At 45.1% G+C, this 25,336-nt stretch overlaps 1 protein-coding gene across 1 annotated transcript; it reads left to right on the top strand.

Moving 5' to 3' along the window:
- The first annotated feature begins 4,587 nt into the window (after positions 1 to 4,587).
- Positions 4,588 to 25,311, top strand: LOC149914405 (E3 SUMO-protein ligase RanBP2-like). The gene is made up of 23 exons (XM_090126738.1): positions 4,588 to 4,695; positions 5,767 to 5,834; positions 6,319 to 6,417; positions 7,182 to 7,334; positions 7,984 to 8,214; positions 8,594 to 8,739; positions 9,029 to 9,221; positions 9,809 to 9,899; positions 11,375 to 11,553; positions 11,643 to 11,818; positions 12,123 to 12,165; positions 12,500 to 12,658; positions 13,366 to 13,503; positions 13,591 to 13,728; positions 13,937 to 14,116; positions 14,203 to 14,340; positions 14,777 to 14,915; positions 15,089 to 15,186; positions 15,698 to 16,934; positions 19,396 to 19,530; positions 20,449 to 20,626; positions 22,066 to 22,180; positions 23,564 to 25,311. Exons 7-21 carry the CDS (start codon positions 9,102 to 9,104, stop codon positions 20,604 to 20,606), a joined length of 3,129 nt encoding a protein of 1,042 aa, XP_089982864.1. The 5' UTR covers positions 4,588 to 4,695; positions 5,767 to 5,834; positions 6,319 to 6,417; positions 7,182 to 7,334; positions 7,984 to 8,214; positions 8,594 to 8,739; positions 9,029 to 9,101; the 3' UTR covers positions 20,607 to 20,626; positions 22,066 to 22,180; positions 23,564 to 25,311.
- The last annotated feature ends 25 nt before the right edge of the window (positions 25,312 to 25,336 follow it).

The following is a 25,336-nucleotide window of genomic DNA, read 5'->3' as shown; positions in this document are numbered from 1 at the left end:
TTCCGAAGCCGGCGCGGCCCCTTCTGCTGTGCTTTTTCCCTCCCCCTCTCAGCAGAGGTAGGACGGGGGGGTGGGCCCACCTCCCGCCGCTCCTCCGGCCGACGCCGCTGGAGCTCGGCGCTGCGCTCCGCTCCCTGCGGCCGCCCCATTGGGCCGCGCGGCGGCAGCGCGATGCGGCGGGTGGGTGCGCGGCTGGGCGGGCCGGGAAGTTGGAGCGGGAGCCGCGGTGGCGCGAGGGGAGGGCGGCTCCGGAGCTGCGGGGAGCCGCGAGGAAGTTGCGGGGTGCCGCGGTGCGGAGATTTGGCGGCGTTCGGGAGAGCGACGGCGCGCCGTGCCCGTCGCCGGGCGCCTCTCGGGGCTTTACGTAACGGCGGCGGAGCCGGGAGCGGCGGAGCGGCTCAGCCCGTCCCGCGCTGCGCGCCGCGCTTCTTCCCGTCCCCGGCAGCGGCAGACGAAGAGCCGCTCCGCTCCGCCGTCCCCCCGGGTTCCCTTCCCCACTGCGCCGAGCGGGGCAGCCCCGGCGGGAGGGGTGCTGCGCGCCCCTGCCCCGGTCGCCCCTTTCCCCATCGCTCCCTGCGTTCTCCCCTTTCTCCCGCTTCTCTCCTTTCCCAGGGCTTTCGCATCCCGCAGCCGATCCGCTCTTCGCGTATGTTGGCAGTGTGCCGTTTTGTTTCTCCCCTCTCCTCGTAGCGAGGATCCCGCTCCGCACGACGTGTGCGGGGTTGACTTTGTGCCCCCGCTCGTCTTCGGTCGGTGCCGGGGATGGCAGCGCTCCCCCCCGCCGCGCCCCGCTTGCACTTCTCCGGCCCGTCCGCCGCGATGTCTGCCCACTGTGTAATATTAGGCTGAGCTCTGGGAGCCTCCGCGAAGGCACGGAAAGCGCGGAGCTGCAGCCCCGGTCCTCGCTGCCGCCGCGCTGCTCTCTCCCTGCGAGGGGCCGTGTCTGACGCTGGGCTCCGGCTGTCCCTGGGTGTCCCGGGAGAGCGGCCCCGGCACCGACACTCCCGTCCTGGTCCCAGCCTCCGGAGGTGCCCGGTGAGTGCTGTGATTCGTTTTCTTTTTATAAAGGGATGGGTGGATGCATGTATGGATGCTGGCGCTGGGAGCTCCGCTGGTCCTCAACGCGAAACAGTAATAACGATGTGAAATAATACCTATGATTTAGCAGCTGGCCCAGGGCAAAAGCCCTTGCCCTGTCCCCCAGCGGGATCAAAGCTCTCCTGTGGCTTTGGAGGGATATTGGAATTGCTCTTTTTGGAGTTAAACAGATTGGACTCGCTGCGGTTTGCTTCAGTCGCACGAAGGAAGCACACCCACCGGGCAGGGAGCAGGGAGCATGGAGCAGGTGGCGGCCCAGCTTCGAGACACCGTGGCCGTGCCGTGGCAGCAGCTGTAGGTGGCAGCAGCTCTCGGAGCCGTGGTTACTCGGCTCACTGCAGGGGTGCGGGGCTGCAGCTCCTCGGAGCTGGGCGGTGTCTCTGGGCACCGGGCACATGCCGAGCTCCTGAAGCCTCGGAGCAGCTGCGGGGTTTGAAGACTTGTCCTGCTGCAGGAACAGGGTACAGAGCTGGGGTAGCTGTGTGTTTGTGGGTGTGTAGGAATGGAATGTTGTTTCTGCATTAGATGTGAAAAAGGGGGAATTGATCTGAAGAAGTAGAGCACAATGTATTTGTATTTTGCAACTTGTCCTTAGAAATAGCTGATGTAAAAAAGTAGAAATACCGTATTGTTAGTAACATGCTTTGGAAATATAATTGCTGAATTGTGTGATTAATTTTTGCTTGCAAAACTGCAATAGTTTTTAAATGTTCCAAATAGTATAGATATAGTATTATGGACTAGAAAGCATATTGTAGGGCTGTTCTGTTTGGATAAGAGACCCTCAGCAAAAGAAAAACAAACTTAACAAACATCAAAGCAGGCAGGGCCTCCACACAAGACTGGCTTGCCTTGCTCTGTGGGTAGGTTGGGATGCAACAGGCAGGCATCAAGATACTCCCCCCTGTCCTCCTTCCAAGCTTATCTCTATGCAAGGACGAGCAGATGTGCAGAAACAGTGACCAAGTGTTGAGTGAGCAAGTGTGAGAAGTTAACTAATTAGCGATATATGCTTAGCTAGCAGCAATTTATGTTTATCCAGTATCCATATGTTTAGTTGAGCATTAGGAAAATTGTGAACCTGAAGTACTCAGCCAATGAGGAACGAGGGGAGAAAGAGATAAGCATTGAATAATAGGGCATAAAGGATGTAACGCTGTTTTTCTGGGCACTCTCCTGCTTGCAAGAAGCCCGCCATTGCAATTGCAAATAAAATCTGCTTTATCAGAGATACTGTCCTGATAAATTATTCGTATATTTCCAACAAGGGCAAGGAGAGGGATAGCCTTGGGGTGGTTGGTGGCAGAAGGATGTGCGAAGGGCCAAGTTAATTGAAAAGCTGGCTCAATAGGGTTGTCCTGACCTGGAGACATGCAGAGGTGAGCAGTGTTTAGTCCTGGAGTCTCTTCTATTGGGTGCTGGAGCACACAGAGGTAGAGGTCAGCATGCAAGGCATTCTGAGGGCTGGGGACTGAGGGGCAAGATCCACAGTGTGTCTGAGGATGCATTTTGGTGTCACAGACGGTGGTGACTGCACAGCTCTGGGGTTAGGAGAGGAAGAGCGGTTGCAATCCAGGGTTTTGGGAGTCTGCACCATCAGGGCAGTGTCAGATCTCAGCTCGGGTGACCCCAGGGAGCTGAGAGCATTGATGTAGGTGACAGCTGCTGAGCTGCAGCCTGACGTCACTCTGTGAGCTTTACACGGGTAGCCCTGAACACGGCCGTGTGCACTGAGGTCTTTGCATGCGGCCGCGTGGTACTGCTCACATTTACACGCACACAGGGATGCGTGCGAGTGCACGGGCCTCGGGGAGCTGCGCTCACCGGGCGGCACCGCGGTACCAGGCGGGCCCCGGCTCCAACCCGGCATCGCGGCCCGCACACCCCACCCCTCCGGCTCTCCTATTGGCCAGCCCTGCCCCATCCGGCCCTCTCATTGGCTCTCACCGCCGTCTGTTATGTGCACGGTCACGTTACGATAAAGTCTGTGCTGGTACTGAGGAGTGGAACGGCTTGTGTCTGCCGGTAACTGCCAGCAGCGCTGCGGCGATTCGGGCAGTGATGCACAGCAGCTGTCGCGCTGACACGTGCTGCACTGACCCGCGTCTGCAGGGCGGCACGAGTGCCGTCTGTACGGATGGAAGAACCGGGTCCGTGTTCTTCTGTTGTGCTCGGATCGGTTCGTGGAGTTGAAGCAATTCGAACATCTCCTTATTGCTCCTGAACAAGATTTTGCATAAAATAACTGACGCTTGTGTAGGAATGGAATGTTGTTTCTGCATTTGACATTACAAAGAGCAACTGGTTTGAAGAAGTAGAACATCATGCATTTGTATTCTGTAACTTATCCTTAGAAATAGTGATCTAAGAAGTAAAATTCTGTATATGTTAGCGGTATGTTTTAAAACATTATTACTGAATTATGTGATTAATTCTTTCTTGCAAAACTGGAATAGTTGTTAAATGGTCCAAACAATGCGAGTATAGTGTGTTAGGGATTAGAAAACATACTGTAGAGTTGTTCTGTTAGATAAGAAACTGCCAGCAAGAGAAAAACAGATGTAGCAAACATCAGAGAAGCCAGGGCCTCTACACAAGGCCGGACTGTCTCACTCCGTGAGAAGTTGGGACGTGACAGGCAGGCACCAAGATAGCACAGAAACATAAGCTCTTAGTTGTTTAATTACCCCTAGCATTTGTGCCCTTTACACTGGTCACTGTTCTGGTCATCCCTCTGTCCTCGCACAGAGATAAGCTGGGAAGGAGGACAGAGGGGAGTGTCTTGGAGCCCGCCTGCGGCACCCTGAGGTTCCCACAGAGTGGGACAGCTCTGCTTCGTGCAAAGGCCCTGGATCCTTGAAAGCGTGTTCAATGTGTTTCACTTCTGCTGGCCTAACGAACCACCTCACAGCGGGTTTCCCAGCTCAGAACACTACACCCACATCGCTTAGGACATCTAGAGCCTACCGCAGCTTTGTGAGAAAGGATTTCTCACGTAATTCGGTAACTGCGTTTCTAAAACACGTTACTAATGTGCGCACGGAACTTCCACTTTTCACATCAGCTGTTTCTAAGGATGCGCCACAGCGCGCTTCTTCAGATCAACCGCCCTTTCCAATACCCGACGCAGAAACGACGCTTCCGCTCTCCGCGGCGCGTCGCTACGGGTGAGCAGAGCGGCTCGGTACGCCTCACCGCGCCGAGCTCCGTAAGACGCGCGAGGGCAGGCCGGCCGAGGACGGGACCGAGGACGGGACCGAGGACGGGACCGGCGGCGCGCGCAGCCCCTCGCGGCGCCCGGCAGCCCGCGCCGAGCGGCCCGACGTCCCGCGGCTCAAAGCGCCGCCGCGCGAAGCGCGAACCGGCCGCTCGGCGCCGCGCATGCGCCGCCCCGCCCCGCGACGTCGCGCGTCGCCGCGGTCGGCAGGGAGGGCGTTCCGCCGCGTGCGGCGGGGAGCTCCCTTAGCGGCGCGCGAGCGCCAGCCTTCCGCCGCTCCCTCTCGCTCCCTCCCTCTCCCGGCCATGGCACGGCGCACGAAGCCCGAGGTGGAGCGGTACGTCGCCTCCGTGCAGGCCGCCGCCTCCTCTCCCAGAGCGGTGAGTGCTGCGGCCCGGCCGGCGCCGCCGGCGGCGCTCCCTCGGCCTTCCCCGGGCCGCGGTGGGGGCCGCTCCCCGCCCGCCCCGTCCCTCCGCCCCTCCCGCGGGTGCCGGGCCCGAGGGCGGGCTCCTCCGGCGGGGAGTCGAAGCCGAGGGAGGCTGCCGGCGGGCGGGCGCGGAGTCGCCTCCTCGGAAACGCGGTTCGCCGCAGCTGCGCGCCTCGGAAAGCCGCTGAGCCCTCGGCGGCTTCGGAAGGAGCCCGGCGGCGGGGCGGAGTTCGGCTCCCTCCCGTTCCGTGCGCACGGTCCCCGGGCTTCCGGCCTTCCCTCTCTCGAGGAGCCGGCATAGGGAACGCGTGCCGTTCGGCTTTGGGCTCGTTTGGCCGCTGTGCGGCTGCTGTTGCCGTGGGTGCGACGGCGTTGTGAAACGCCGGCAGGAAGAGAGGGAGAGGCGGGGGGAAATAGCTCTGCTGCCTGCGTTGGTGGCTGGGCAGCCGGGTGATCCCCTGCTCTCTGGAACGACTGGCTGTGGAGCGCGGTCGGTGATGGAAGTAGCTGCTGGTCTTCCTGTTGCGTTGATTTTGGAGAGGAGGGTTGTGCGAGGCTGCCGGCGTTTCTTTTGAAATTCCTTTCCAGCCCCGTTTACGAGGAGGCGGGGCAGGCGAGAGAGGAAGGTGACAGAAGCATGGACAGGAGGAGCTTGATTTGTGGCATTTGTTTTCTTCTGCAACGTAGATAGGTTGCAAGAGAAACAGCTTGTATGTAGCTGACCCCATTCTCCTCTCTTTAGTCGGAAGTGTGCTTGTGAAAAGTAACAAGTGTGAGGACTTGCTTTGCTACTAACCTCAGTTTCGCTTTGGTAGCCTTTGCCAGTTACTGGGAAGAAATGTTATTTTCTTACTCCTGTGTCTTTCAAAAACAAAGCCCAGAGTACAAGGAGTGAACTGGAACTGATAACTGTGAAGACACTTTAGGAAGTATTATGCACCCCTGGAAAGAAGGGTCTCCCTACTCAATTACTTCAAAAGTACTGTATATTTAAAATGTACCTTTTGGTTTTTTTTTTCTCCAGAGATCGTTAAAAGGATTCTTTTTTGCTAAGCTGTACTTTGAGATAAAAGAATACGAACTTGCTAAGAGGTAATAAACGTTACGTATGTTGTTCTGTTCTTTAAAGTGTGATGGGAAAGCTAAATGAAGTAGAGTGGAGAAATGAAGACCGTTGTCATGCTGTTTTAAGGTAGCAGCAAATGGCAGAATGTGGTGCCATTTAAATCTTCCTAAAACAGCAACTTAAAGCATGGGTAGTTACGTGGTGCTGTAAAAACCCATCCGGTAGAAATGTCTTTTATGCCATCGTGTTACGTCCTTCCTACAGTTTCTGTGAGCTACTGCTTTATTTAATGAAGGCCAGTGCTTGCAGGCAAATATGCAACATCTGTACGTGTAGCAATAATGTTGTGCCTTACTTGAAGATCTAGATCAAGCCCCTTGAACTAAATACGGCTAACTGTCCTGTATGACAGATTAAAGTCCCACGTTAGCTGCAAGGTGTGGGGGGACTTGTAATACTGAGGAATACTGATCCTTCTGGTTTTTCTTTCTTTATTTATTTACTCTGTAGATATACATCTATTTATCTCAGTGTCTGAGAGAGAGATCCCAAAGCTCACAGATCTGTGAGGCTCAGGATAACACGGAAAAAGCTTTTGGGTGTTACAAGGTAAGCACCTCACTCACCTCCCTGATGTCCTGCTTTATTCCTTTGTAAATGGACTTGATCTTTGTGCTTCCTGCTCTGATAGTCTTCTTCCTGCTGCCCTTTGGACTAAGAATATGTGAGCCCTGTAGAATTCTGCAGTAGGGATTATGGTGACAGCAGTAATCCACCTGCTACTGAAAGACTGGACTGAGAGTGTTTTTCAGTTGCATTGTTTGTTTTCTTGTTAGCGGTGGGCTTTTTGTTTGTTTGTTTCCTCAGAGGTAGAGGGAACGGGGCAAATACAGTTCCGATTAGGTAAGCATATAAATGTGAACTTCACAGTCTGTGTTTCATTATTCGGGCACCGGGGAGGGAGAGGATACACACAAAAGTCTTGTTGCCAGCACAGTGACTGAGTGCCATCAGCCTTTGTGACTTAATTCTGTTTTCCGGAAGCCTCCGTATTAGGTTAGGCTAGAGATACCCCTGGTCTGGCTGTCTGAGTAGAGCAGCAGCGGGTGGTAGAGGAGCTGTTTTTGACATTGTTTCTCTTACGGTGTTCTGAATTCCAGCAGTTGTCTGGGTGTTACAAACCAATGGTGGCCTTTCAAAAGGGAGGCTTTTCTTAAAGCAGTGAGAAAGTATTTATTGATAGTTCTAATTTGACTTGCTGGGTCTGTTTAATGGGGGACATGTTTGACATGTTTTATTTCTTGTTCTATGTTGACTGCAAGATCAAGTTACTAGTAACCTTTTTTCTTATGTGTATGCATGGGGAAAACCAGCGTTCTGTGGAGCTGAATCCAATGCAGAAAGATCTTGTACTGAAGATTGCAGAGTTACTATGCAGTAACAACATCGCTGATGGAAGAGCAGAGTACTGGGTTGAGAAAGCTGCCAGGCTCTTCCCTGGGAATCCTGCTGCTTACAGATTGAAGGTAAATTCCAGCTTCTGATCTCTGTTCTGTGCCTAGAAGAAACCTTAGTTGCGTCAAGCGATGGGAAAACCATGGTAGTAATATTATCCAAGAGGTCAAGATTAGATAGGTTAAGTATTGTCTCTATTACATGACTACACTGCTTTCTAGTTTTTTTTAATTTGAGTTGAAAACTGTCAAGTGTAGGAGATGCTGTTATTCCCTAATACTGTATAAATGCTTTCAGTCATACAATCTCACTTTTGTACAGGTGTTAGTTTTCTGGAGCGCAACTGCAATGAAATTGAAGTCTTGAGAGGCTTGTGCTTTGGGATTTTTTGTGTGGTTATGTTATTTTATTTTATTTTTTTAGACAAGCTGTTCTGTATTGACATGTGGCATCTTTGAACCAGATGGTTTGACAGTCTTAACTTAGCATCTAACTTAGCATCTACAAGATGCAAACTCTAAAGCTATGGGTTTTGGTTTTTTTTTTTTTTTCCCTCACTTCTAAAATGTTTGTCAAACTCTCTGTAGCACCTACCAGCTTTCCAGAGCAGTTTGAGTAATGTAGTCTGTAATGGCAATGAGAAAACAGTCAGGTAACATAGTTGCTGAAGAGGCTCTCGTAGAGAATGAAATTTTAACGTGTTGCCTTCGTATGTGATAGGAGCAGTTACTGGAGCGTAAAGGCGAAGATGGCTGGAATCAGCTCTTTGATATGACTCAAACCGAGCTCTATGCGAGACCAGACGATCCCTACCTTAACGTCAGACTGGTTGCTCTCTACCGTTCAAATAATAGATTAAGAGATGCTGTGCTTCATTGTCAGGAGGCGGAGAAGAAAATACCTGTAGACTCCAGCTTGGAGTGGTGTTTGTGCGTCGTAAAGACATTTGAGGTATTTAATCATGTTTTGATCCTGTCATAATCTCCCATGTCCTTGAAACCGGTGTTATTCTCTTAGTATCGTTACGATGGCAGCTAATTCTCAAGTGGCTTAACTCCTTTAAATGTAATGTCTGCGGAAACAATGATTTATTTAGGATTTTCTTAAGCCTTAAAGAGTTGTTTAGTTTCTAGCTGAGGTACTAAGTTAGATACAGCAGCTCCATCAGGGAGGGAATTGCTGAGGCAAATAGTTCCTGGAATTTTGCTGCTGAAGAATACGTTAACATCTCACCTGGGAAACTGGATTATGTAGCAAGATGTTCTGGAGAAACTCTTGCCTTCATAGAAGGATGTCGGTTCCTCATTCTGTGATGAACTTTATTCTTTAGGAATATCTTGAATCAGTACGAGACTTGGAGGCTGATAAAAATAATTGGAGAGCTGTCAAGAAGGATCATCTGCTGGCCTATTCTAGCTTGGTTAAAATGACGCTTGCTTCTAGAGATGTTTGAGAAAGCAGAGGGGCCCTTGAAAGGTACTCTTTTAACTGTTCTGCTTATTTAAAAAAAGAAAAAAAAAAAAGAAAAAAATTGAATATTTTTTCTGGGTCACCGAACTTCTAGCAAGCGTCATTTTCAGTGAGTAGCTGCTTTATGGATGGAAGAGGAGTTCCTCTGTACTAACTGCAAAGGGCAAATGTTGCTAGGCTTGATCCGCAAGCTGTGTCTGAGCTAAAGGCCTCAGAGAAGACTCAGCGATAGGGGTCTAGTATAAATCCTGGGAGACCAGGACTTGGTTGAAAATGAATCTTTTCTATGTTCCAGTTTTGATCGTGTGCTTCACTCTGTGAAGCCGTGTGCGAATGGACCTGATGAGCTGTCTCGTACCTTCCTTGAAATGAAAGGACACTTCTACATGCACGCTGGAACTTTCCTGCTGAAAACGGCCCAGAACAACGAGGCACAATGGAGAGATGCATGTGAACTCGCAGCATTGTGTTATCTGAAAAGTTTCCACGTAAGTCACTCTTCAGTTTGTGCCTGTAATTGTTGCAGTTCTTGAATGCTCTCACTGTACGCGCACTGAACGCCTGCATTCCAAAAACTAACTACTGTTTTTGAGGCTGTCTCCTGGCCAAATCTTACCCTTCCATACTTGTTTAAAAGATTTCAAGTAGTGTGAAGAAAATCTCATCTGTTTCACTTGTCAGAAGTAAAGTGACTAAGGGCTAATGAGTGTGTTTCCTATAGGCTATTCCCTTCTCTGTAGTGCAGCTAAAATAACTAATATTAAGGTTAGTGGTATGGGGGGGAGGGGAATGACCTGAGTAGCTCTCACATACTAATTGCGTAAGCAGCAGAGCTTGATCAAGCTTAATTCTTTGCTTTATGGAATAAAATCAGTTTTCCCTTTTGCACAAGTGCTTGCATTCAAAACATCGCTTTCTCTTGTGCGCTCTTACAGCTATTTGCAATTGTTCAGTTACTCACCTTGTGTCCTTTTCAGGAAAGAAACAAGCTTGTTTCCTAACTTTTAAGACTAAATGAGGGTGAGTTGTTTTTTGTTGAGAAGAAGCTGTAGCAGTTCTTTTCTTTCTTTGCCAGATTCCTAAACCAAAGTCAAAACTAATAAGAGGAGATCGTGCTGGGCAAGATGCGCTGGAAATGTTGGCCTGTGACCGAAAAAGCCAGTCTGGTAATAAAAACTAAGAATTATAAATGTTCCGTAGTTCCATTTTATGAGCAGTTAATGTCAGAGTTAATGGCTTGTTAAAGAGCACACTTGGCGTCTTAGAACATGCTATCAAACGTTCTGTATTTTGGCTACATATGAAATACAAAAGAGCGGTTTGATCCTGACACGTAATGGGCTTTTTCTTTTTATTTCCAGGACATTAAGATAGAATTTAACTTTCAGTGTCTCCTAGTCTGCTGGTTTCTGCCTACTAATATACTATTTGTAAGCATTGCTAGTCCCAAGTATAAAAGAAAATATTGCTCCTTTCCTGTCACTTTTGTTCCCTTCTTTGTTCCAACAGGTTTGGTTTGGTGCATTTTTTTAAAAATTTTTTTGGTGAAGCCGAGGTAGTTGTTTTCAGTCTTCACTATCCTGTGGGCTCTAGATGAAAACAAAGAAAACACCTGGCATCAGGCTGAATTGTTCCTGAATAGATGAGACTGACAGCTACTTATTTTGAAGACAATTGCAGTGTCATTATAATAAAAATACACAGTAATTCTGGAGAACTGGATTTGAAAATGCCTTGGGACTGCTGTCAGCCCATATGCTAAAAGGGTGACTTAATTATAGGGAGAGTGTAAGTTAGAAATTTGTATTTGTAAATTTGATTTGTAAATATCATAAGGGGAAATCTAGATTCCCAGCCTAAAGCAGCAGGAACAGCCCACTGCATTAAATATTGTTGTCCTTGTTTAAGTTGAGTGTTCTTATGTGACATTACGTTTTTCTAGGTCATATGTTGCTGAACTTAAGCCACGGCAAGGAAGACTTCTTGAGAGATTGTGGAACCTTTTGCAAACAGAAGTGGTTTATTTACATTGTTTGAAAGCCTGTTTGGGAGTGGAGCTTCTAAAGAGAGGTCTTTTCTCAGCACAGATGATATGGGAGATGTCAGTCCCCAAGCACCAGAGCAGGGAGAACTGAGTAAATACGATATTGATAAGAGATGCTACTTAAACTCAACGTAAGCATGACTCTGTATTAGAGGTTCTTCTACAAGTGCTTCATCTGCAACAAAAGACAAGTATCTGTAATAGCTGCTCGTGGTTGCCCTACTCAGAGGGTGCTTTGCAAGAAGTTTCACTTTCAGCTGTAGCTGAGGGGCAGTATCATCATGCCAGGTTCTGAAGAATTTCTCACATACTTCCTGCTTCCACACTGTTGTCTTCTGGTCTGCTCTGACTCATTTCCAATTGAAGCTGGAAAGTGCTTGTACGCTGGTGAGTGCTGATAGGAAGGCCCACATTATTTATGTGTAATCTATGAACACAGGTGACAGGCATAAAAATGAAATAATTCCAGGATGAATTGTGAACTAATGATATCTTCCCATTTTTTAGGCTTTGAATTTGAGCATAACAGGAATAGAATGATACCTTTCCTAACTAGGATGCAGATCCTAGCTTCTTACAACCCTTGTTTTTGCATAGGTGCTGTTTGGATGCACAGTGGTAGTCTCCAGCACCTTGCATGGCTTGGCTTGCAGTGGAATTCCATGTCAGTGTTATTCCCACTGCGCAGATCATTACAACAACTCTTTCACTTGCCCCAAGAGACATCAAGACTGGAAACAGATGCTCCTGAGTCTATTTGCCTGTTGGACCTTGAAGTAAGCAAGCTTCCTAAGTTCTTAAATGCATTTAAATGCCTGTTTTTTGTTACCTAATACCTTCTGTTTGTTTATTTTCACCAAAACAGGTTTTTTTACTCGGGATGGTGTTCACTAGCAACTTAGAACTGCAAGAGAAGTTTAATACTCAGCGTGGCACACATCAACCTCTGTTCTTACCGTTGCTGCTGTGCAAACAGTTCTGTACTGAGAAGCAAAGATCCTGGTGGGATGCTGTTTGTGCTCTTATGCAGAAAAAAACAATGTAAGGCTTCTTCAGTTTGGAAATATTGGAACCAACCTTCTGGATGGCTTCTGAATTGATTCCCATAGGTTGCGTAAAACTAGTTCCTTTTGTTTGACGTCCTTTAAATGTTAAATGTTTTTTGCTGTAGGGGTGTGAGATGCTGAAGAACTTTATAAAAATGGGCTTTACATTTCTGACAGTGCATTTGTAAAGAAGAGCTAGCTTAGGACTGAAGCTGCTTGTTATGTTCATCAAACAAATGACGTGTGAACAGATGAAAAAGAGGGAATACTAATTGAGGAATATTTCTTTTGATATTCAGACCAGACTCGGCAACCAAACTGAAGCTTCTTGTACAGCACGGAGTAAGTACTGTGTGAGCCCTGGAGAAACACGGCCTTCAGCCTGCCTTAATTATACGTTGGGCAAGAAGTCTGCAGAAAACAGTACGTTAAGATTATCTGTAAATAAGTATCATCTGTTTTTCTCTAATTTTGCAAACTTAATAGACTAAATAAAATCAGATGAGAATGTAGTATTGAGAACTGCTGCTACTAATTTTGATGGGATGTCATGCAAGGCAGTTGCTCTAGTCAAATACTCTTACCTCACTACTCTCAACTGCATCAGAGAAGAATAAGTATGAATAACACTCTACTTAAATATTCTGCGATAGTTTGAATTTCTCTTCTTCAACAGGGCGTTAGCCTTAACTCCCACGACCAGAAAGAATATACTGGAAGAAGCGTCTACTACTGGAAGACAACTTTGCTTAGCTTGAGAACTATCAAAAAGCACAGAAGTATTCCCGAACCTGCGTATCCTCTCTTCAGACATTTCCATAGTGTGGACATCCAGGTACTGATGGATTATTCAAAGATGAGAGTAAGAGGGGTTGTATGTCAGAGGCTTACATATGAATTGTTAGCTGGTTGGTTTGTTTTTTGTTTCAGTTGGCTTTGTGTGTTGATGGGTTGTGGTTGGTTTTTTTTTTTTTGTTTGTTTTTGTCATTGTACTGCTACTACTGAGATTTGGTAGTATCTTTCTGTTGAACTTCTGAGTTTTAAAACTCTGATTGGAAGATACTGAACTGCCTTAGTACCTCCTCCTATTTGACTACTGTATGGGAACTGCTGAGTCACGGCCTGAACCTCTGATTAATCACCTGAGGTGAGCAATGAGTCAGCCCTGGGAGCACAGGTGAAAGCAATTCAGCTGTGCTGCAGGAAGGGGTGGAGCCTGGCTCCACCTCTCCTAGACCCATTTAAGAGCTGACTACCAGGGGGGAAGGATCTCTCTCTCTCTCTTCGGAAGATCCACTCCACTGGAGTTTCCTGAGTGAGCCCACGATATGGGTAAGCCTCCTATTTATTCTCTTTGTCTCGCTGTGTCTAACTCTCTTGCTTATTTCATTGTTATAACATCTTAATATTATTTGATTATATAATATTCCTTTATATAATTTTCATTGATTATACAACTACTTACTAGATGCTTACAGTCACTGACTGTTCCAAGTGTCCACACTGTGTCATGTGTGACGTGTCTTTTGCTTTGGTTGTAGGTCTTCCAGGTTGCAGCCTATGAAGAAGAGGCACGTGTAGTTTTTGCAATGCTGGATGCAGCTGAAGGCAAAATGGATGATGCTTTACTAGCGTTTGAAGCTATTAAGAATGTGGTTTCGTACTGGAATCTTGCCTTTGTAAGTTTGTAAATTGCATTACCTCAAAATGCTTTTCTATTACTTACATTCTGACTGATTATTCCTAATCCATATGCTGTTACTTAGCTTTATCAAAGAAAGGCAGAAGAGGTTGAGAGTGATGATACGTTACCAGAAGAACGCAAAGCCTATCTTGTTAAAAGAAAGCATTACCTGATGAAGATCATTGATGAAAGCTCCTCTGACCCGTCAGTAGCTGACAAAGTAAGTAAAAGAATTAATGCTTGTGTGAGTTGTCGTCTTACGTTAATGTTAACAGATGTAGGGCTTTCCTGGGGGAACAAAAACAACAAAAAACACCCAGAATTTCTGTGCAGAAAGCCTTGCAAACTGTTCAGCTGTAGATCAGAGCACAGCCTCTTGCTCTGAGGAAGAATTGCGATCATGACTTGCATTTCAAATACATTTCTAGCTGCCGGTATCTGTTAAAGCTGTAATGGAAATGCTGAATGCAGTGATCCAGGAGCTTGGAGAGAATGGTGAAGAGGGAAGTCTTGCCTCCGGAAATATCTCACCAGCTGCACATGTGGAAGTAAAATATTCAATTCCATCACCCAAGAAGTTATCTTTCTTGCCAACAAATACCTACCAGGTATATTAGCTGGTTACTCTTCTAGGGAAGTGTTACGTTTGTATAAAAAAATCCAAGTTCAATTAGTTTTTTTCTTTTCTTTCCAGTTTTCTCCTAAGACTGACTCTCAGTGGGCAGAAGATCACAAGTCCTTACTTCAAAAGCTGTGTCAGCAAGTGGAAGCTTTAACGGTAAGCAACTTGAGTCACTATATTCGATGCAGAACAGTTGATCTTTTTGTTCTGGTAAGTACTTTGTGACCCAAGCATTGAACTTCCCTTACCAGGCTACCTCTTAAAACTCAGTGAAGAGAACTGCTATAAACATCTGCTTAAAGTGAGTTCAAGAGTAAAACTTTGTTGCCTACAAACTCTGATTTGGTACTCAGGTATGGGAAGTAATCCAGAGGATTGTGTGTGAAGAAAGTTGTGCTTTCTTCAGCTTAGCTACTGTCGTCTTTGTTCTGGGTTTATTTCTAGCCTCAGGGAACAGTCTCAGTTTCGTAAAGCATAGGAAGATCATAGGTTATTGCAGCACTTAACTCATCTTTTTTGTGTGTGTGTCTCAGACCTTGAACATGCTTTTAAATAGCAGAGGAGCGTAGGGATCGTTCCTTAGGTTTCCTCCAAATACCGATGTAATACGTTTACATGCTCTTAATTGAAACACTGTCTTTAATAGAATGAAATACGGGAAATGAAACGTAATAGTTCCAGTGTAAATGTATCATCTCACTGCTGGCCTGCTGGAAGCTATGAAACAGATACAGTGTCAGATGGTTATCAGAGAGCACAAAATCTTCATGAAGCTCCTTTAAGGGGTAAGTTGATGCTGAATTTTTAATTGAACACTTAGCTAAACGGAGTAAGACTTCTTAAAATGTTTCTGCAGTGTTCGGAGATGAATGAGTAAAACTGGTCCGCTGGGAAAGTTCACTCAAGTCAGTAATCACAAAAACTGGATATAAACTCTTTTCTTGGTGTTCCTTTTCAGTTGCTACCTCTGGCCCATCTGTTCACTGTAGCCAGTCACCTGCTTGTAACTCACAGTCTCTTCAAAGAACTGCTGCAACCAGTGTAACACCAACAAAGGTGAGGGCGTATGAATCCGCTCAAGCCATTTCTACTGAGGTGTTGAACTGGTTTTGATTCTGTGTGTAGCAGGATATAACTGCGGTTCCCTAGAGAGCGTTTACTAAACTTGAGGTCTGCTGGAGACAGGCAGAAAGTTCCGTAATCAGCTAAGCTTTGGGATATTGGGTTTGGGAGAAACAGCCAGCAAAGCATGTTTTTAACCTGCTAACATATGTCCTCTGCTCGTTGTCTGCAATGTTCTTTTCCCCAAAATAGTATGGGGGCTTGATTTTTTTTTTTTTTTTTTTAATACTAAAGAAAAATGAATCTATTCAGCTTACGCTTCTCCCCAGTCTGTGTTTTCAGATACCACTCAAGTTTTGAACGTATGATTTTAGTTTAAACTGATTAGAGTTGAAATGTAATTTTACGGTACGCCTTGCTATTAAGAGTACATGTTGCGTGGGCTTTAGCACCCTAATCCCTTTTCCTCCTTTTCCACAAGGAAGTAACGGCGCTTTTTCTTTAGGCACCTGTCTGTGGCATGCACGGACTTGCACCTCAGCAGCGTAGATACGCTCATCAACAAGCAATCCGCACGCCACCTCTGCGAAACACTTGTGCTGCCGTGTTTCCTCAAGACACGTATGGCGCACCTTTGCATTTTGATGCTCCATCTGCTGGAATCATTTCACCTCGTGGTGGTGATGATCGCTACAACTACAGCCTTCCACAGGCAACCACAAATCCACCACTGCCTGAACCAGGCTATTTCACAAAACGTGTGGTTTTAAAACCTCTAGAATCCAGTGTTAGTGCCGCACAGGACAAATTGGGATCTGCCTTTGCTAAAAAGGGAGGCCAGTGGAACTGTGACATCTGTTTAGTAAGAAATGAACCCACTGCCCCAAAATGTGTTACTTGCCAGAATACAAGCAAAACTAATTCAGAAGTATCTCTACAAGAATTTTCCTTGAAATTTGAAGGGAAAACATCAGCATGTACCTCTCAGAATCTTGCAGATGGTGAAGCAAAGCCTGCAGAGGAAGGATGTAATTTTTCAATGTGGATGCCTCTTGGTGGATTTAAATTTGGTATACAGGAGTCCAGTAAAAATACCACTAAGAAAGATGATCCATCCAAAGAGTGTACAACTGACTTGACAAACATGGATGAAAAAGAGAAAAATGAACTGCCTTCAAGTAGTGGAGTTACACTCCAGTCTGAAGAAACAGCAGACAGGGACAAGAGTGAGCACACCCGTGAGAAAGGCACGTTGGTAACATCTCATGTTTCTCGTACGAATGCAGCCAAAGCATCTCCTTGTGGTAACAACGCTGTGGCTGTGCTGGAGGAAGCTACCAGGGAGAGAAGCGACCTCTGCCATGGTGGTGATGCTTCTGATGCCACCGTAGAAGCTTTAGAGGTATCAAGCACCTCTGAAATGCCAGCAAAAATGGAGGTTTCTGCTCCAAAGTTTGTATTTAGATCTGAATCTGTCAGGAGCGTTTTCAGTAACAAAGGGACATTCCCATTTGGGAATACTTCAGCCCCCGGCTCCCTCTTTGGATTCAGCTTGAATCGTCCAAGAAAGAGCGATGAAGGAACTTCAGCATCTCGGAAAGCAGAGCAGGAAAAAGCGGGAGTAGCTGAACCCCCCAAAAGCTGTAGTGCTGCTCAGAAACCTTGGGAGAGCGAGGCATCCCAGCCGGCTCCTTCGGCACAGGGTGGGCCCTCCAACTTCTCGTTTAAAATCCTGGAGAAAGGTGAGTGTTAATTGAACCAGTAATTTATTCAAGTGTGCAGCTCATTAGTCAGTCACTTGTTAATGCTGGTCATTGTGTATTACTTCTTCTGTCTTAATAGTATGTCGTTTCTTTCAGTTCTAATGCACGTCTGTGAATCTTCAAATCCTAGACTTTCAACTTGAGTAAATATGAAGTTGTAGTTCTTTGCACGTAAGAACAGAAGCGTGCCTTATGCAGGACTCAGTGCAACTCTGTAGTGAGAAAGGGAGTTGCAGGTAGGATTTTTGAATCTGTCCAAGGCGTCAGAGTTGATCTTAGTGTTGCTTTTTTTTGTAGGGAAGGAGTTTGGTACTGCTAGAACCAGGAGATGCTAATATTGTTTAAACAATGAGGCGTTGTTTAAAATGTCAGGGTGAAGTGCTGACAGTGCATTTTTTGTGTTGAGCTGGCAGTTATTGTGTTCAAGGCCTCGCTCTGACTGGTAACCTACAAGAACAGCAGTTGTGCTTAAGCTTCAACTCGAATTATCCCTTCAACTAGGAGGCATCCTCCTTGTCTGCTTCCATTCCTTTCCAGTAACTTCACATCTGTCGCTTGAGCCTTTGTTTGTCGTGGATTTTCTTCTTGTACTTCCCAGAAGTGTTGTGAAATAAGCTCTATTCAGTCTCTGGTTAATATCATCTGGAGTTCCAAATGCTCAAAGTTCATCGGTAGCACACGCTGCTGCTGACTGCTTTCTGTTTCTTACTTTCTTTTTCAGTCCTTGGTTTTGCTTTTCCTCTGTAGATGATACCCATATGGCTCTTCTCTGTAGCTGTATTTTGTTTGGCGTATGGCCATCAATAATTCTTGTAACAATATGAAAATGCTGACCTGTTCTTGGTCTGAGACTTGAATTTCAAAAGGAAAGTGTATAGTGCTACTAGAACAAACAGACAACATTTACAATATGTTTACAATATTTAAATTGAGAAAAACTGTCATCTTCCATTTGGCCAGTCACTCTTTCTGAGGCTGTGAGTGTCTGTGTACTAATAAAAGGTGGCACGTATTGAGCTTCCAGAAATATAAGTAAATGTCAAAGGAAGCTAGTATTTGTAGTGGCAGTTGCAAGATTGAAGTCTTCATTACTGCATGGAGGTTCTTTGATAGCAGCAGAAAACCCAAGTGTGATGGATTTACAGTTCCTTGGTTATCCTGAATGAGTGTCTTTTTACATAATGATGTTATTTCAAAAGCTCTACATTTAAGATGTTCTGAGTATCGTTAGGTTACTTTATAATGTATGTGCCAAAAATGATCACGGTATTTAGCTGTCTTATCAGCTGTTTTCCACTAATTTTTGTGCTTCGCAGCAAGCCCCCTAGTCAAACGTGAATGTGTTACTGCTTGGGAAACTAAATCTTCTGAGCAGAAGGCTAACGGAGAAACTCCACAGGTCCCTTCTACGTCTGTCTGTGGCTTTAGTAGCAGTGCTGTTGCCTATCGTAGGCGTGGTGACCTGGTTCGGGAACGGCACGGCGACCAATCCCAGGCCGCTCGGTCCATCGGCTCGCTGACACCAATGTGGTGGACGGCAAATGGCGTTTATTAGCGGGAGAAACAGCCTTATATAACCTGGGCACTGAACGCTATTGGCTATCGGGGGGGGACCCTGTCTTCCCGTACAACGCGATATCTTCCGGGCGCCAGACCCTCACTACCACAGTGTGGAGGATGCCAGTCCAGAAGGCTCTCAGAAAGAAGTAAAAACTCAAAGAAAAAGTATGAGTCAAGTCTTTACGAAAGTTTAGGCAATAAATTTGCAGTATTATTCTTAGACTATTTTCACTTAGTGAGAAATAAAGCGTCCGGCAGATTAGAAACTACTTGACTTGTTTGACTGTGTCTCAAGTCTGTTCTGGCACTGGAACTATGGTACTACTAAGAACTTAAGTTTCTCCGGGAGAGAAAGGAAACAGCTTTGCCTCCTAAAGTAGAAACAGCTTTGGGTAGTAGAATTCCTCCTAGCAGGTATGTAAGAGTTAAGTGATTTCAGAGCAGTTTCCAAGGGAAATGGTGCTTGTTTTGGAATTGTACTGCTTCAAAGGTACTTCAGTCTCTTGTTGAGTCAAAGCTGCGTGTGTTTTAAGTGTGATGAAGAATGTCTGAAAGCTTCCAACAACAATTCTTGTTTGTTTTTTTGTTTTTCCCCAGTTGTTCACTTCCCTTAATCCCTGTTAGTTAGCTGTTCTGAAACATTAGTAGCACTATAGGAAAGTTGGAGACTGAGAACTTACTATCATGTTTTTACTGTACTGCTGTTGTAATTAAATGAAGAAATTTATCAATTTCTGGAAGGGAGGGAGGGGAGAGAGAAAATGTGGCTTTTTTGGAGGGAGTCGTTATTCTTAGTGTCCAGACTTAATGTAGTTTGAAGTTTGTATTTTAGGCTCTTATGGCTTATTTGCTTACTGTTTTATTAATCGTACTGACTTAGTCTCTACAAGTAAGGAAGAATTACATACTCCATCAACCAGTGAAGCAACAGCAACAGTATTTGTGCAGTCAGCTGCCAGCAGCAGAGAAGCAGAATCCACAGAAACTGCTCGCGTGTCAGAGAATTTACCAGGAGGTGGTGATACAGCTTTTTAGGAAGTAGAACAACTTGCTTGAAGAAGCCTGATGTAGCTTTGTAAGGCTTAACTCAGTTGTTCATGTCTGGATTTCGTGTTTAACCTTAGTATGCCTAATAAGAGGAGAAGCTTGCAATGACTGTAGTCTTCTAGTTTGGCTTCCTGTAAAGAATAGAACTTAATTGCAGGTTAGTATAATGACTAAGCAAGACTGATAGAGCACAAAAAAACAGTATGTAGTGTCCTTTAATTGGAACAGTTAATCTGATGAAGTCTGCAAAATGTTGTCTTCCTCTTTCTGCAATATCTTGTCTGCCTTTCCTCATCCATTAATCATATTACGACGTCTGTTGTTTTCTTTCTTGCCTTGCCTGCTCTTTTTCTCCTTCAGAAATGCTTGTCTGTCACATGTTTCTCCAGTTCTTTCAAGCTTTTCTTTAACTGTGGAAGATGTGTTAATTGAAGGATGTTAAAAGGCAGTAATGTGCACATATAAAGTGAGGAGGATACGCAGCTGTGAGGCCTCCATTTATTATTTTCAGTTGATTCTTATTCTGATCAAATGCCAGTATTAAGTTACTTAGCAGCCTTCATAAGGGGAACACCTGGAATGCTAACAGTGCTGGGTTATCACTCAGCACATCATTCAGCAGACCTGAAATTTCACTGGGAAATATGCCGGCACACTTGATAGCTTAAAAATGAATTTCAAAGGCTGAAATCTGTTGGGCTCTCTCCTTTTGAGAAGGCAGGGCTGTTCGGTCACTTCAGTGCATGATGAGTATAGAGCTGTGGGTACAAAGCCACTGAAGAAAGGAAAACATCGAATAATTTTGGATTATGATGTCAGAATTGTAACAGTGTTGTTGGTGACAACAACTTCTGGGGGAATCACACATTACTGTGCTGTGTTTTAGGTGGAGGTAGTCTGGAGAAGAAGATGAAGGAATTCCCTTCAAAGAGAGGGCGAAATTTTACAGTTGGGCCAGAGATGCTGCTCAGTGGAAGGAGCGCGGTGTTGGAGAGCTCAGGGTCCTCTTCCATACACAGAAGAAGTGTTACAGGATCCTTATGAGAAGGGACCAAGTTCTTGAGGTGTGTGCAAAGCATGTCATCGCTAAAGAAATGAACTTAGTGCCCTCTGAAACATCAAACAGTGTTTTAATTTGGACAGCTACAGGTGATGCTGGTTAGTCGGTTGAGTGGTTTTTACAGTTCTTTTCAGTATCTTCTGTAGTTTGTTTGGCTTTGTTTTACCCTGGAGATTATACAGAACAAAAGCTGCTGATCTCTGGCTGCAGTGACTAGAGCTAAGGAAATCTCTTCTTGGATTTGTCTTCAGATGGTGAAGTGAAAGTAGAGCAATTTGGGGTCAGAGCTAAAGTTCAAGAACTGGCTAATTCTTTTGAGAGGAGATTTGAAGAATGCCAGCAAAGCTTGTCAGAGCTGCAGAAGGGCCACCTCTCTCTGGCAGCAGAGCTGTCAAAGGACACCAACCCTGTTGTTGTGTGTTTTGTTTCTGCCAGTGACGAACCTGTAGGACACACAACCACGGAGCTGCTTTCAAATATTGTCCCTCGAACAGCTGAAAATTTCAGGGCCCTGTGCACAGGGGAGAAAGGCTTGTGGGTTCAAGAATACCACATTTCACAGAATAGTTAGTGACTTCGATGTCAGGTAAGCTTAATGTGAAGGCTTTTCATTGAGAGAAAAACCCATCTGGGCTGCAGCACTCCATGAATCCTGCCTGAAAGTGGGCTTTTCCAGTTCTTGAATGTGGTGAGAGTAGCCGAAATCAGCAGGGCTGCAGTCAGCAGCGATGCCTCAAGCTTTCCTGACACTTCTAGAGACCATCGCATTTTATTCTTGGAAAGCTATGACTTCAGGGGAATGCCACAGACTTGCATGTTAGACTTTGTTTCGTTCATACCTGTTATCTGCCTGATCACTTCTCTTTGGCAGCTGTTTGATCTGTAGGCTCTTCAGAGCCGGGTGTCAGCCTTTGGCAGCAGCAGGAGGCGGAGCTCCCGACGTATTGCAGGCAGCGTTTGCGCTGCTCAGGGCCTTGGCTGCAGCGTGCGTGCAGAGAACAGCGTGAGTGTTTGGCATGGCTGTGCAGCAGAGAATATGAAATGGTAGTTTTCTCACTTCCTCAGTGCCTCCCAGCACAGGACTCTGTGGTAGATCAGAAATTGCTGTGCGTGTTGGATTTGCTGTTTAGCAAGTGCATTCTCCTGCTGTATCTTTGTGTGTCTTTGTATTCTGCTGTACTTTGACTGCAGGAGTTTTCTCGCAGGAGGGTCAGGGCCATCCAAACTCAGTTCTGTTGTGCTTTGAGTATGGAGCTCTTTCAAGCCTTGATTCTAGGCCTAGTGGAGTAGAAGCCAACACTGTGTGAACAACAGTTGAAAAGTGTCCTTTTCTAGAAGAGGAGCAAGGCAAAAATGGTGATGTAATTCTAGCGATTCAGTTGCAGGCTTCTTTTAACTTTGTGTAGCATGGCATTTTACATCCTGTTACTATGTTTCCTACAGGTGAGTTCATTATTGGTTGCATTACTAAAGCTGTGAACAACCACTGGAAGTGCTTCTGCTGTGATATCTGCCAACAAGTATTGGCAGGAGTTGGATTTGTCAAGAATAACGGCAGGTGGGTCTTCACCCTTCCTTCTATCACTGATAATGATGAAAATGGAATGACAGTTGGGAGGGATGTAGAGGTTATGGTTCCTAAGGCTTTCCTGCTGAGATGGAGTAACCAAAGTGTCTTTTATGAGAAAAAGGTCTAAGAATGCATCACAAAACTGAGAGTGGATATCTTAAAATGTGTGCATAAAATATTAACTACTTGTCTACTTCGACACCGGATTTCCTGTCAAGTGTGTTTTGTACCTGGTGATGTTTCAAGATCAGTAGGATACACTGTGGCAGACACTTAAAAACAAATCAGATGCAGAAGTTTTGTCATTTTTAAATAGGTTTTTGTTTTCCCAACAGGGGTTCCCCAATTTGAGTCCAGTTTATCACCTTTTTCACTAATAAATGCGCTCATTTCAGTGGGATCCTTCATGGTTTTTTTTTTTTTTAAGTAAACTGTGTAGCCATTGATTTCATGCTTTTAATGCAATACACGTGGTTATGTAGAGAGTTAGGGCCCGTTTTGCCATCCAGCTTCCAATCTAAATTTCTGAAGAGTCTGAGGGTAAACATGGGAGTGGGGCGGGATGAAAGACTGCAATTTGCAGCACAGGGTGGTACCATAGGGAATAGGAAATCTGGGTGCAAACTTGCTTATAGCAGCAAAATGATTGACATTATTTTTCTAATACAAAGGGCAGAAAATTGGTTGTCTTCGGCTGCTTCAGTCATTATCTTGCCTATGTTCTTTGCTTTTAGTTGAGTTGCACAAAGTGTGTTTTTCTTTTCAGATTTCCTTCATCTCATTTCATCAGCTTCTGCAGCTGCAGAATACATAGCTGCATGTTTTTACATCCCCCAGTGATGCATGGATGAGGGGGCATTGTAGGATACAACACACGTTACTAGTTGTTTGCTTTTTAGTACAAAGGAAGCTATCATTTCATTATCATGGCAGAGGCCGATTTGAAGAACAACCTGTAGTGTTGTGTCAGCTTATATTTTTCTTTCTCTGATGTTTGATATCACGGGGAAAATGCAGAGGAGTGCATTTTTCTTTCCTTCAATTACATTTAAGTAAATCTAAAAGAAACCTGTGCTAAGAGAGCCAGAATGTAAGCCAGGCATGACTACAGCTTTCTAACCTGTTTGAGACAAGCTCCGTAGCTATTTTCATAGAGATTTGATGCATCCTACTTAGCAGGCTTTTCTCAGAATCAATCAAGCTTGTTTAAAAAAATAATCATATTGAACTGTCGTATTTGATGCTGCTAAAGACATTATTATAGTATAAATCCTGTTACTGAAGCAAGTGCTAAAAATTAAATGATCTCTACGGAAGCTCTGAAGTTGAAATTGTTCTATTCATGCTCTCAATTAATGAATTTTTGAACAGGAAGGAACTCACTGCTGATGCTCATGAACTGAAAGGAGAATAATTATATGGTTTACCTGCCGTAACGAAATGGGCGTCCCCATCTGTGGAGCACACAGAAGACCAGTTGAAGGACATGTGGTGAACGCTATGGGCAAACAGTGGCACGTGGAGGTAAGCATCAGCTGACACGTTGTCTTTCACAAGTGTAAAGGTTAACGTACTTACCTGGAATATTGCTGATCAGCTTCCAAGAAAGGGTTAGAAAAGTGTGCAGCAGTGATCAGCAAATGCATCTCCTAATCCCATTTTCAACCTTGATGTGCCTGATCTTCCACTGAGAAAAGACCTCTGCCTGCGGAGCTAAAATCAGGAGATGTCCCAGGAAGCATTGCGAGGTCCTTGCAGAAGAAAATGTCACCAAGTGAGAAGCAGGATATATGGAAAGGCAGTAAAGTTCTGTGACAAACGTAGTGCTAGTGGGCATTATAACATTTCTATGGCTTCCAGTTACTTGCCACGTAAGTATCTCTAAAGCAGTTTAGGTGACAGTTCATATTTCAAGTCTCTGTACAAGATTTACTTCTTTATCTTCCATTTAAGTTATAAAGATAAGCAGTCTAGTCCTTTTGTTGTGAAAATATCCTGTAGCATGTACTTCCTTCACAAGATGCAGTGGTGCTGAAAATGTAATCTTTGTCATTAATAACGTATCAGAATCACTTCAGTGCTTTTTTTTTTTTGTAACTTTTGGGTTAAAGACAGTAAAAGGAATGTTATTTTAGTGATCTAAAAGTACAAAACAATAGTTGTAATTCTTATTTTCAGGATAGCTGGGCTAATCAGAATCTAGTTGCTCTTCAAGCTTAGTGTTACTTATGTTGAGCTGTTTCAAGCTTTTACAGATGTTTAAATGAGAGCAGCTAATGACACCCAGTTTTCCCCAAGAACATAAAGACGACTTGCCACTCAGGAGTAGTGGTTTAACACACAGCTTTTGAATGGCGTGGTCTTCCTTACAGCTGCAATTCTAAGATGACTGTGTGTTAAGATAAGCTGCATCAAGCAGCTCTTTCATCCGGTTGCTGAAGACTAACAAAGACTAAATTTGTCAGAGGACAGCACCTAGCATTTAAAGAAGAGGTATATGTAGTTGTACCGTTTCCCTCCAGACTCCCTTGACTGTGCAGTCCAGCACCATAATGGATAGACCTTTATTCTTTGGAAGCCAGGTGCAAGGTGTTGTGTACACATCTCTGCTTGGATAAATAAAGGAGGATTACATTTGGGAGTTCTGCAAATTTGCAGGTGGATCCTAAATTTGTCAGCGATGAAGGGCAGGTGATTGAAATATGCTGGCATCCCTGCAGACAATAAATGCCATGACATGATTAGCAACAGTATTGCAGTCAGGATAGAGCAAGAACATACACCAGGCAAGAGTTGTGTGTTGAGTGGATGTACAGATGTTCAGCTGGATGTTTACTAAAAATGGGTATGTGACTCTTCATTGCTGGATTTCAAATGCTCAGATGTTCAGGATTAGGGAAGCAGCAAAACAAAACCATATTTGTAGAGCGTGGAGCAGATGTAAAGAAATATTCTCATTTTTAATATCATGAAGACATTTGTAATTAGATGACGCAAGATTCAATTGGAAACCCAAATCAGACTTGCCATCCTTCTCCTTTTATTTCAGTTTAAATAAAACAGGAAAGCTATTGAGATACATTTGAGAAATTACCGTCAATAAAATCATTGCTTGAAAACTTTGTTGTTTCTCCTTCCTCTTCA

Source organism: Phasianus colchicus, chromosome 29, assembly GCF_987193195.1.
Source record: "Phasianus colchicus chromosome 29, bPhaCol1.hap1.1, whole genome shotgun sequence".
Classification (NCBI taxonomy): Eukaryota; Metazoa; Chordata; class Aves; order Galliformes; family Phasianidae; genus Phasianus; species Phasianus colchicus.
The sequence above is the reverse complement of the archived record's forward strand: the minus strand, read 5'-3'. Positions and strand labels throughout refer to the sequence as shown.